At 33.3% G+C, this 13,385-nt stretch overlaps 1 protein-coding gene across 1 annotated transcript in view; it reads right to left on the bottom strand.

Moving 5' to 3' along the window:
- The window catches only part of LOC145687882 (uncharacterized), a 208,523-nt gene that overhangs the window by 87,304 nt on the left and 107,834 nt on the right, over positions 1-13,385 (bottom strand). Inside the window, exon 2 of the mRNA XM_081761399.1 lies at positions 1,775-1,871. Coding sequence (XP_081617525.1) covers positions 1,775-1,871 — 97 coding nt within the window. The remainder of the gene's footprint in view (positions 1-1,774; positions 1,872-13,385) is intronic.

Here is a 13,385-nt window from a genome sequence, read left to right as displayed (position 1 = left end):
TGTATCACCAGGATATATTTTGAGTGTATTCGTATCTACTTGTGTGATATTTCTATCTATTTGCATACATACAAAATATATACACATTATATATATATATATATATATATATATATATATATATATATATATATATATATATATGTGTGTGTGTGTGTGTGTGTATGTGTGCATGTGTGTTAGTGTATTTTAGTGAGTTAATTAATAATAAGTAACCTTAAATTCAGAACTTTCATTCATTAAGGAATTAAGCAATTACTGTAATTAAACATATTCCTCAGCTGCATCAATCAATATTGAGAAATTCGCAAAGAAGGCTCCTTCTGAATTCCCGTCACATTTCACAAAATATTGTTTATCACAAAAGAATCGAAACTAAAATGGTGTTTGGTGATTACATATAGAATAAAATTTCAATCGTTTTTAATTGTTACAAGAAATAATTGCTGTCACTCATTTCAAACATTTTAAAAGCACATAATTTCTAATGCATTGAAATTTCATTATTTATGAGTAGTATGAAACGTTGTTAATAGTTGTACTGTAAATTTCCATAACTGTTATCCAAGTGATTCTTAATACCAACCAAAAGTGGTTTTGTGAAGTTTAACAAAAATTTCAAAATAAACTTCTTGAAAGCAGTTCTTATTTGTACAAGAAACATAGTGACCACATTTGGCTGTTGCAGTGGTCTGTCCAAGCAGCTTGATAAAGCAATAAAAGCTGTTTCTCTTATATTTAGAAGAAGAAGAAGAAGAAGAAGAAGAAGGAAAAATCTTGTTGAGATGAGTATAGGGAGCACCGAATTCTACTTTGTCCCGGACGCCTAAATCTCTAGTTACAACTCTGGTTCCCAATGAACTAATGCCACTAAGTACAAAAACAGCAAGTATCATTCAAGTAAATGAGAATAATGTGTCTATTTGTTTGTTTATGTGTAAATGAAAACTAACTAGTATCAAAGCAAACTATCTAATTACGCCAATTATCTGGATATAAAACAGAAACAGCACTAATTATCTTTAATGGTGACATTTAATTTTTGCTCACAATTATAGGAAAGAGACTCTAATTATCTGTACTAAAAGGTATGGTTTAGCAGATGAAACCTTTATTTGTTAAATAAGTTTCTAATATTGATAAATTCATTTTTTTAACTGAACAAGGTAAAATAAAGCAGTTGTCTCGTACTGAAATGTAATCAAATTCAGAAAGTAAAAAAAAAATATTCTATTTAAGTTCCTGTTTTGTTTATCGTCAAAGTTTGAAAAGCTATGACTAATGTTCATATATTTTAAAAAGAAAGTAGTTTCTCCAACTAATATGTCCAGTATATATTCATGTATTGTGCTGTATGAATGGATAGCACAAATAATACGTAACTTATTAATCTCTTGAAAGTATCTGAGGATACGGAGACAGAGCTATACAAAGGCTATACGGAGACAGAGGTATAGTTAGCGTAAAGTATATTGAGCATAATTGTATAGTCTGTCCGTTCTGAGCACTAACCTCTAACAAAGCAAGTCATCTCATAACACTGCCACTCAGAGGATAACAGAACAAATATCCAGGGAACAGATAACCTACCAATAAAATTGTCCTTCTATCCAAATTGTTAATACCCTGAATTATAAAGCACTAATTAATAAGTATATCGGTTATATAGAACTGATGCAGAGCATAAATATTTTTTTCAGGCTGCAAACTCTATTGTTCTTATCTGCATCTTGATATAAAACAAATAATTTTTTAAAGGAAAAAAAAAACTTACCATAAATCTCTGGCGATTCTTCTGTATTTTCTGGAGTGACGCCAGTACTCAAGCAGATGAGGATAAACAAATGAAAGAACCTGGATTTCATGTCAACCTGAAATGAAAGTGAACAGCATTTGAGAGAGACATTCAGAAGGAAAGAAAAAGATATAACGATTTCCTATCAGCACAGAACAGAAGTAAGTGGGTCATCCTACCTTCTCTTATTTCTGTCTTTTATATTTTGTGTGAAGTGGTTCTGTATTAACCACTATCAGAAGGCACGTCCTGTAAATCACATTGTCCCAACTCAATTTTACCTGTCGCACTCACGTACTAGTGCCTGAGGCAGTGGCCATAGAACTACAACATTCCTACCTGCTCGAAATCTTAGTAGAAACAGCGAGGGTGAAAAAGCTCCAAGGAATGAGAGAAAATACACTATTAATGATATAAACAAATGTTATCAAGTATTTTTTTAAAGCACCATAAAATTTTTATTATGCACGAAATGGAGAAATGTATTCTTTTAACAATATTAATATTAAAATAAGGATATATATTTAATTTTTGGATATATATTTTCGTTTTGAGCACACAGCTTATTATACAGGGAGTAACATAAATGCATGGCCAAAAGTGACGAGGTGATTGCGGACATCCAAATAAGTAAAAATGTTCCTATAAACATGGGTCCGATGCCGCTTCGTTTCGGAGGTACAATGTTTAAATGTCGAGTGCCTCCAATGACTCGCTACGGGAAAGTGAATGGAAATGTTTAATATTACAGGAATAAAACAATCAAGTGGAATTATTCCTTTGGAAATACATTTGCACCAACATAGAGAATGAAACTAATCAACATCTGAGGTTATTGGGTTGTCAGTGTTGCCAACCTGGTGCAAACTGTTATGTTTTCAAATAGCACTAGACATCAACACACCATATGATTGTTGACATAAAAACGTACCTAAACATGGAGCAGGTTCCGCATCGTTTTCGAAAGACAAGGCATCCAAGTGTGAAGTCAATTAAATTCCCACAATAGGAAATAATGGTTCATAGATTACAACTCTTGCATAAAAGTGTTATTTTGTTGTTACAAATAAATGCCCATGAGAATAACTTACGTATGAATCCACAAAGTAATTAAATGTTAAAAACCACAAAGTAATGTTATTGGGTGACAATGTTACCCAGTTCGTTTGAACGTCTAGTTTTTTTTGGAAACATAACACTTTGTACCAGGTTGGCAGCACTGACAACCCAATAATCTCAAATGTTGATCAGTTTCATTCTCTATATTAGTGTAAATGTATTTGCACAGGCATAATTCCACTTGATTGTATTATTTCTGTACCATTGGACATTTCGATTCACTTTCCCGTAGTAGGCCATTGGAAGGATTCGACATTTGAACACACTGTATCTCTGAGACGAAGCGGCATTGGACCCATACTTTTAGGAACAATTTTACTTATTTATATGTCCGCAATCACCTCGTCACTTTTGGCCATGCATTTATGCTACACCCTGCATAAGAAGTTGACTTCAGCTTCACATGGAGTTCGAACGAAACATACTTCCAACAAGAGTCGATCCCGGATCCTCCTGCCAAAGGCACTTGCTCTGAGCTATAGTTACGAGGGAGCTTCAACATATAAATTCATTTTACTTATATTTATATAAACATTTAATTCCGTATATTTTTAAAGTCCTCTACTCATCTTTGGGATAGCGTTTTTGTTAAAGAATTATTGTTGGTTAAAGCGTTGGCAATCTCCTCAACCTCAAACAATTATGACAGAATCTCTTGTTTTGATTTAGATCTTTTTCCTCTCTATCTTTTTTGACTGTCGATAGCTTGAAATCGGGCTGTAATCAACCTGACACCTTAACTTTAATCCAGGCCGTGAATATGATTTGTTTATTTTATATTCTTTGTTATTTACTTAATTCTGTTTACAACGAATTTAAAATGTTCGTTACTGAATTCTCTATACCTGTATGTGTGCCTGTTATTTGTGACTTTTTCAATTTTGAGCCCTCCATTCGATAGAGTATCAAAAACTATCTGAGAAACTGATATTTTTTTTTTCGCGTCACTCTTACCGTTCCCGAGATATTTGCCAAAAAAGTTCCAATTTCGGGAGATTTAAGGGAGCCATTTTTCGGGAACTATAAGTCATAGAGAGATCATATTAATGTTGGTCAATACCTAAGAAGATGGTGAAGATTTTGATACCAAATAGTAACCGACGGCCACTGGTCAACTGGCGACCGTTCCTCAGATATTGGGCAAAAAGTTCGGATTTCGGGAGATTTAAGGAGCCCTATCTCGGAACCGTAAGTCATAGAGAGATGATATTTCTCATTTTTTTAATTTTGAGCTTTCCATTTTGAGCTTGTGTCTTTGTAGAACAACATATCGTAAAACGTTTTAACAGAACTCTTAAACAAAATATGTAGGTAAAAATTTAGTACTCAAGGAAATGATAAATTGATAGATATATTACAAGAATTGTTTAATGAGTATAATAATAAAGTACATAGAACAATTGGTATAAATCCTGAAGAAGTTAATAACAAAAATTAATTCTTTCAAAGTTCGTTCTGGAAATGCTCTTGGAGCTTTCTCAACCGTTTTTTCTTTCTTTAGAAGACAAAATACACACAAGTATAAGAAACATATAAGACGCCCAACATACATGCTCACAAATCACGTGGTTTCATTTCAAATGATGACTTCTTTATATTTTGTTTGCCACATACTGAAGATTTTTTTTTATTTTGATTCTTATTGGTTTAACATCCGTTGTTTATCCTTTGCACTTAATTTTAACTTGATTTTCGAAATCCATTAATACGTTAACTCACATTTACTCATAGATGCAATGCAAGGTGTCATAAAAAAAAGCACAGTGAATGTAGTTGCACAGTGTCATGTATCGATGTTATATCCATTTCAACTAGTAAGCCACGTAGCCTAAACCTTTGGTACAATCAGTGTCGAGTTTGAATGTGTTCTGATATGTTAATTGGCTTCCAGAGTCAGGAGAGTGAGGACGTGTTAAGAGTGTCAATCGCCTGACAACGTTAAGTTTTGTTCTAAGCTGCAAAAAAGTATCAAAATAAGCTCACGTAATCTCAAAAGTAATGTATGGCGATGATGCGGTGGCATTGATAACTGTTTGGAAGTGATATGAGCGCTTCAAAAGCGACAAGGAGTCGGTTGAAAACGAGAAACGACCGAGACGTCATTCGACCTCAAAAACAGATTAAAATGTCCAAAAAGTGGCACAAATGATTTGTTCAAACAAGCGAATGACTATTCTAGAGCTTTCTGTAGAAGTAAACATCTCGTATCTGTCCGTGAAAAGCATTTTACCTATCAATTAAATGGGCAAATGGTTTCCTTCTTCACCACGATCATGCGCTGTGCCACACCTTGCTCTTCATCCGCGAGGTTTTGGCCAAAATATATTCCTGTCTCTCCACATTCGATGTACTCTCTAGATATAGCACCATGCGACTTTTGGATCTTCCCATACGTTCAAACCGTGCTTAAAGGAAAACGTTTGGACACTATTCCTGACATTGTGAGGGCGACGACAGAGCAGCTGAACGCCTTTCCAAAAGAAGCCTTCTAGAAATGCTTCCAGTCATGGATTCAACGTTGGGATAAGTGCATTGCTAGCCAAGAACAGTATTTTGAAAGAGAGAAAATCAAATTCCGTGTGAGCTTATTACTTTGTTTCTAATAAAATTATTCACCGTATTTTTTAAAATCAAATCTCGTATAATGAAATACAATTAAAAGAACATACCACAAAATAAGTATCAATGTGTATACCCGGCGCCTCCACCATGTAATGTTTATGGGTAGAGTTAATGATGGATTGAGAGATATTTTTTTTAACAATCTTATTATAAAATTAACTTTTTGTGTTTATAAAGGTTTTAATAATAACGTTATTTTTATAATGACTAAAGTTTGTAGGTTATAATGTTTTGTTTGGATAACTTCTTAGTTTTATGGCAGCCTCCAGGATTTTTAAGGATTTGGTTTTAGAAAACTTCAGCTTATAGCAGTTTTATGAGGTATGGTGTTGTTTAAGGTGATTTGTTTAGCTTTATAGCAGCTTTTAGGGTTTAGTTGTGATTAGGATAACTCCTTAGCTTTATAGTAGCCTCCAGGGTTTAGGATAGGTTGCGATTAGTTGGTTGACTGATGTTAGGTTTTTGATGGTTGCGCTTTTATTTGTTCTCTTCGGGTCTTCTCGCGAGGTCCGTCTCCTTTTGGCTTCCTTCAGTGTTTTTTTTGTGTTAACTTTTTGTTTGCTTTATTGCTTATAGTTAATAACATGTTTTGTATTAATATGTGTTTTTTGTTGTGATGTGGGAATTCTTACAATACCAATTCTATAAATAAAACCTTGTAAAAGCCTGGGGACTCCAATATATTCCAATTCAAACGATCGAGTGCAGCCCCTATCTTGGATCCGAACTGAAACCCGTTTTATATTATTGTATTTATTTAATTTTGATATTTCTTTTTTTTTTTTTTTTTGGCAAGTGTGACAAATGCCGAATGTTGTAGTAGATTTCTACCCCTTCTGGATTTACTACACAGTTAAAGAAGGAGATGAAATGTATTCTTAGGACACTTAATCGATTGCAAGAAATTGCTTCTCATTATCTATTGCTAGTATTCATATATAGTGAGGATCTTAAAAACCGAAAATAGTTTATTTCAACCACATTAATCAAAGAACTTGGTTCCTTTACATCCTACCCATAATTAATGGTAATCCACCAAGTAGTTCTTGACAGATTTTGTCTTTGAGACGGACGGACTGACCAGGGACAGAGTAAATATGAATCGCTGATTTGAGAAACGTCATAAGTCAATATTGTCAATAATGTCGTAAGTCAATGATTTGTGACGTTTCATTGACTACCAGCGTGACTTCTGACGTATCACAATCCAACCGTGTAGCTATCCGACAAGGATCAAAACGGCATGTAAACTCATTTTCGGCATATGACTGACTTATGATGTTTCTCAAATCTGTGATTCATATGTAAATGAGTTTTGGTAACATTAATAATTTGTGACCTTGTGTTAAAGACATATTTCCCCGTTTTCCAATGTGTAAAAAAAAAAACAAATTTACCAGAAGCATTCCATTCATTGAAGTTCAAGAACTGTAGTCTCCGTTGATTGAACATAATAATACAATAAAATGAACAATGCAATAATGGTTTCATAATAATGCATTAAGTATTTAAAATAATTCATTTGGAATAAAACATTGAAAATAATGTATATTTCTGAATCCAAAGTAAGATATATATATTATTATTTTTTTTAAAAAAATATTAGAAACATATATAATCCTTTAGATTCTGCTCAGGAAACTTGTTGCTTTGAATTGCAACTCGCTAAATTTTACAAATATTCTTCGAAAAGATGCTTGCCAATAGACATTTTTCAAAATCATCATCTACTGCAACTTGTGTCAGTCTAGCCTGAAGTATATCATTACAGCTTTCGGGGATTGATTAAGAGAAAACTTTGAAACATTTAAGCCAGGGGTCAATGAAAATATTGATAGAGAATTTCTGGTTGAATTCTAGACCATTTTACTTATGTAAACAACATCAAATTCACAAATTTCTAAGGAATTGCATCGTTTCCCCTTTCAGTCTTTACTTCACTTCTTGTTTATATTTACTATTTGTCTCCTATTACCAACAGGCCATAACTGTAAACTACGCATTTCATTTAGATCAGGGGTTTTCAGCCTATAGTATGTAAGTCACTGCTGGACAGTAAGTACTAATTATGATGGTACGCCAGTGCAAAAGGTTGAGAATCCTTAAATTAGAGGTTGTGGCCTCCCTGATTCGGGACAATATCTATGAGGTTCAAGGTGTGGTGGAGTTAATGTAGCTCCGTCTGCTTATACCATCAAGTTTCTCCAAGATGCTGGATGAAATTTTCAGTTATATTCCAACGTGGACACAGCAAAGGTATAATTCGTTCCCCGACGGGAATTAGACTCGATCACCTAATTTGTAGGTAGATGCCTCAGGAACCACGCCACTGCGGGTCCATAGTTTTCAATTATTAGGATCACACAAGTGAGACGTGTAAGATTGTGCTGTTAGTACATTAATAAGCACAATAACTCTTGAGTGAAAGCGAATTTTTCAGTTTTGTCTTTACTTTGCAATAGATAGCTAGAGAAATTATTTCGGCTGAGGTCATTAATGGAATCAATCCATTAATATCTCCAGGGATAACAGTGACTTTAAACCTGGCTATTTATATCCTGTTTAAAGTCTGTAACATCCTCTAGCTTCTCTACAATCTACACAGTATCATACAAATTTTGGTTGCTTATAGTAAAAGGATAATTAGAAAAGTGGCTATCTATATCCTGTTTAATATCTATAGCATTCTCTTGTTCTATAGAACTTGCGCAGCATCAAAGAAATGTTGGTTGCATATAATAAAAAGGATATGTAAAAAAGTGGCTACCTACATCCTGTTTAAAATCTATAACATTCCCTAGCTTCAATACAACCTGCACAGTATCAAAGAAATTTTGGTTGCATATAGTAAAAGGATATGTAGAAAAGTGGCTATCTATATCCCGTTTAATATCTATAGCATTCTCTTGTTCTATAGAACTTGCGCAGCATCAAAGAAATGTTGGTTGCATATAATAAAAAGGATATGTAGAAAAGTGGCTACCTACATCCCGTTTAAAATCTATAACATTCCCTAACTTCAATACAACCTGCACAGTATCAAAGAAATTTTGGTTGCATATAGTAAAAGGATATGTAGAAAAGTAGCTATATATAACGTCGCTTGAGAACCAGAGGAATGTAACTCCGAAAATGCGGTTTACGTTTTCTTCATGTTTGGACATAATTTTGAAAGCTCCACTTGGTGTAAATGGAACGTAACACCATCTGTTCACCTTATAGATCATCTGTTGTAATGTGGCTCAATTACCATCTTATTCAAAACACATCTTTCTAAGAAAATATTATTTTTGTCCTCTCGCCTGTAAACCTACGAAAATGGAGTTACGTTCTTCTGGTTCTCATGCGACGATATAACCCGTTTAAAATCCATAACATTCCCTAGCTTCTATACAACATGCACAGTATCAAACAAATTTTGGTTGCATATAGTAAAAGGATATGTAGAAAAGTGGCTATATATGGATAAGGTTCTTTACTGTCTTTTTCACAGTTTATTACCTTTTAAATTTATTCGTTTTTAATACAGAACAATAAAATCAAAAAGTACGGAATATAAACTGTCATTGACATTATTTATTCACAAAACTGAAATATTAATTTACACTGAAGTCAAAAGCAATGGAAAAAGCGAAGTGAAAGGAACTTTACTAGGACATGGATTAAAAAGTATCATCCTTCCTTTAAAAAACGTAAGTCAGAATGAGGTTCGAGTTCCAGACCTCGCGATTGTGAAGCAGAAATGCTAGGACTAACCTTTCTGCATATGTGATGGACTATCAAGAGTCCCTTTCTTCAAGCCTTAATTTTCCGTAATAGGTTATACTAATACTTTTTAATCTTTGCCACAGGCTGAAATTTGCTCATTATCTAATGATTCAGAATTGAATCTCTTTATGAATTATGCGTTTTTGTAGTAGCCTTATAATGAGTAAATAAATCATAAAATTATTTTTCAACCCTTCAATAATTTATTATTAGGATACGAATAATAGTATTATGCCCCATAAATTAAAAATAGCCTTTGGATGCGTGTGTGAATCTGGAACTTTAGAAAAAAAATGAAAATTATTTTTAGTTTGGGATAGTCCGTAGGATAAAAAACAATCAAACGAGAAAACAAGGAGATTAACTATAGAACCTGTTGTTAAAACATGGTAATTACAATTAATGAACTTGAAACCCTGCTCAGATTTGACGTTACCTCACACAGTATTTGAACAGAGAGAGAGAGTAATATCCAGTTATTCTACACCATAATGATTGCAGCGCCACCTACAGAGAAATACCCTAATGTCCCTCAGTTGAAACTGAATACCAGACATTAACGCGTTTGCTCTATGCATTGTTTTTTATGTGTGTTTTAATGCTTACAAACACAATACTTGTGTCCATCTGACTAAAGGCAGCGATTTCTATGAATATGGATGAGTTAGAGAGCTATTAAACACCAATTCATCGACGTGTGAATAAAAAAAGTGTCTCTTATCCGCTTCTCATAATTGCCAATGCCTTTGGGAGAAATGTGCGCTCTCTTCGACAAAAACCAAACAATATAACACAACAAATACACAGCAGTCTCCAAGGAATTGCTCTTTACATATACATACGACTGTTTATATATATATATATATATATATATATATATATATATATATATATATATATATATATATATATATATATATATATCAAAGAGAAAGATACTTTTATATAGGTGTTTTTTTCGTATTCATATTCAGAAGTAATTGGTTATTTAGGTGAATTCATCTCGAAACTCTACATCTTTGTTACCGTATAGCTGAAAAATGCCCAAATATGAGATAACCATCAATCGATAGGTCTCTTGTGCTGACCAACATGATATGCATGAGTGTAAACCTATACGCGTAGTTTTCGAAAGAAAAATAAATCAAGAAAAGCTTTGTAATCCTAAAATACTCATGGTGCATGTTAAGAATGCCCCCTATTAAGAAGAATTTGGTACTGGTACTAGATGAAAATCTTTATTATGACACTAGCAGAATACTTGATTTTCACATGGGAAGAATGGACATAAAGGGGTCAATTTGGATATACACTTGTCAATTCGGCATCGGAAGTGTCACTCTTCGTCTCAGAGACTCTGAATACTATAGACTCGCACTAATATGGGTCATGTATCTCCTCCTTCTCCCATGTTGTGGAACTAAATTTGGATTTCAATGGGATCGGAAATGTCACTGTTCGTCCTAGCGATCCCCCAAAAGCTATGGATTCAACACTAATATCGGTCACTTTTCGATCGTTTTTAAATATCTGCCCCTCCTCCTCTCCTAAGTTGCACGTCATGGTGAAATGACAAAAACATTTAAGGCCAGAACCTCGTTTTATTGAAAATTTGGTGGAGGTCGGTCTGGTGGTTCAAGAGTTATTAAGTTTCATATATATATATATATATATATATATATATATATATATATATATATATATATATATATATCCCCCTCCCTCTACGTTGTGCCGTCAAAGTGAAATGGCAAAAACCATGCCAGGCTCAAACCTCATCTATGCTGAAAATTTGATTTTTTTTTTTACATATATAGATTAATGAAAATTAGTAAGCAGTATAGTTAATGGGATATAAACTGGAAAGTATAGCTAACAATACAAAGTTTAATTTTTCTTTCCCTATAGTATTGTGCAAATGTGAAATGTTAGTTATATTAGGCCTACATGAATATTGACATCATTTTACTCATGATTTGTCATAAATTACTCAAAGTGAGGTAAATGGTGATGAGGACTGACAACTCACATGCAACAAATATTGTGGAAGGTTACGCTGGAATGCATAAATAAGACTCAATAATTTCAAATGATTAAATAGCGACTAGATTAGGTAGAAAAGGGGAAAAGAGAAGCATGGATTTGACTATTAGGATAGGATATGAGCACTTGCCTTAATTACTCTTTATTCTCGATGATGCTGTGGTTTTTCTAATTGATGAAATGATAATCGTACTTCTTGCAAATAGTTTTTTTTTTCATAAAACATTAAAAATATTGGTATCCTACTAAGGCAAACTGAAAATCAGTGGCACTAGCACTCTGACGGTGGAACGGGTACGATAATGAGAATTATATTGCCATATAGAGCCACTCATGACAATTTAGAAACTTGAAAGTGATTATCTTTGACATCTGAAAGTATTCATGCCAGCTAATATTTATGGTGTAACGTTGGTTGCATATATTGTAGGCAAAATACAGCATCCCAACTTTGGTTTTCTTTATTTCACACCAAGTTTCGCCTTAGGTATCAAACCTTGGTCAAGACATATTGTTATTAGGTTGGTGCTGCATCCATGGGGAAAATAGATCATGGTTACTCAAGTATAAAACAACAAGATTTGAATTCGAATATTTTAGACGCGTTTTTCACTGTAAATTTGAAAGTAAAAATACATTGTTTCTTGTTTCTTGTAAGACCCTTCGATTAAAGTATATCCATGATTTGTTTTACCCTCGTAACTCATGTCGTTTCCGAGATACGAAGAAAAGTTTGATTATCGAATTTTCTACAGTAATTTCGAAATTCGAAGGAATTTGAAGTTGATTTTCTGGCCAAAGCTGACTTTGGATATGAGATACCTTTGGTATAAATATCACAGCAATTCGTGTAAGGATACTTGCCACCTCCTTATCCGGCTATACCCTTTGAAATTTTCGACGGTGTCTATCTATCTGTGTGTGCGTTCTATTTTAGTTTTTGCCTTATAACTTTAATATTCAAGCTTTATACTTGTTAGTTTCAAGTAAACCATGATGAATGAAAGAATACTTACGGAAATGATAAAATGTTGAACATTACGAAACAAATTGCTTTTAAGACGATTACATTAAAATGAAACGATTCCCAGGATGATTAAAGATATGGCTACTTTACATATCATACACTAATTTTAGGAATGGTCAAAAAATGCATCAAAAGATTGCGATCTTGGCCAATAATTAGTTTTCGAATCAAAGACCACAAACTTTTTGAACGGCCTCTAAATAGTTTACGCATTCTTTACGGAATAAGCACATCGTATTGAGTTTTGTGTTTGACTACACTATATGTAGTTCTCCAGATATAAAGCCTACAAGGAAATTTTTGATTAAAATATATCAGTTTGGATCAGGGACCGCAAAATTTTTGAACGGCGCGTAAATCGAGTTTACGTTTTTTTTTTTTTCCACGGAATAAGCACATCATACTGAGTTAAGTGATTGTTTGGGTTTCATTACACTATATGTAGTTCTCCAGATACTAAGGCCTACAAGAAAATATTTGACTGAAATATATTGGATCTTTTGATCCAAAAAATAATTTTGATATCACAGTTTTGGTATCATAAAAGATAAAAAAGAATGCAACAACTGTATATACGTATATTGTTTCTACTTTAAGGAAATTAATATTGAAACTTGAAGTGGTTGATTTCTTTTTTTATATTTTTTGCTCTGATACTGTGAACAGACGAATGAACGGAAAGTTGGACGGACTGACGGACGGTACAAATTCTATAATATATTTGATTATTATCCTTAGAATAACTTGTAAATCAGAAAGAAATGAAACTGCTCTGCTTTTGAGACAGATTCAAAAACTGTAAAATTAGTTTTTTTGTTACGTGAACATTAATAAAATTATGTTACTCTGGTTGAGTAACAATGGGACAGAAGTAGAAACCCTCCTCCAAAGTGCAAGCAACTACGTAGTAATTGAATCGGTCAGTAGAAGAATAGTACAAGTTCAACATCGCACTTAATGGAAATTTCAATAAGGAAATTGTTATGCTGTACTACACATGAAATTCATTTT

This window comes from Thermobia domestica, chromosome 6 (assembly GCF_964235325.1).
Source record: "Thermobia domestica chromosome 6, izTheDome1.hap1.1, whole genome shotgun sequence".
In the NCBI taxonomy this organism is placed as follows: Eukaryota; Metazoa; Arthropoda; class Insecta; order Zygentoma; family Lepismatidae; genus Thermobia; species Thermobia domestica.
Note: the sequence above shows the minus strand (reverse complement) of the source record. Positions and strands in the feature narration are given on the sequence as shown.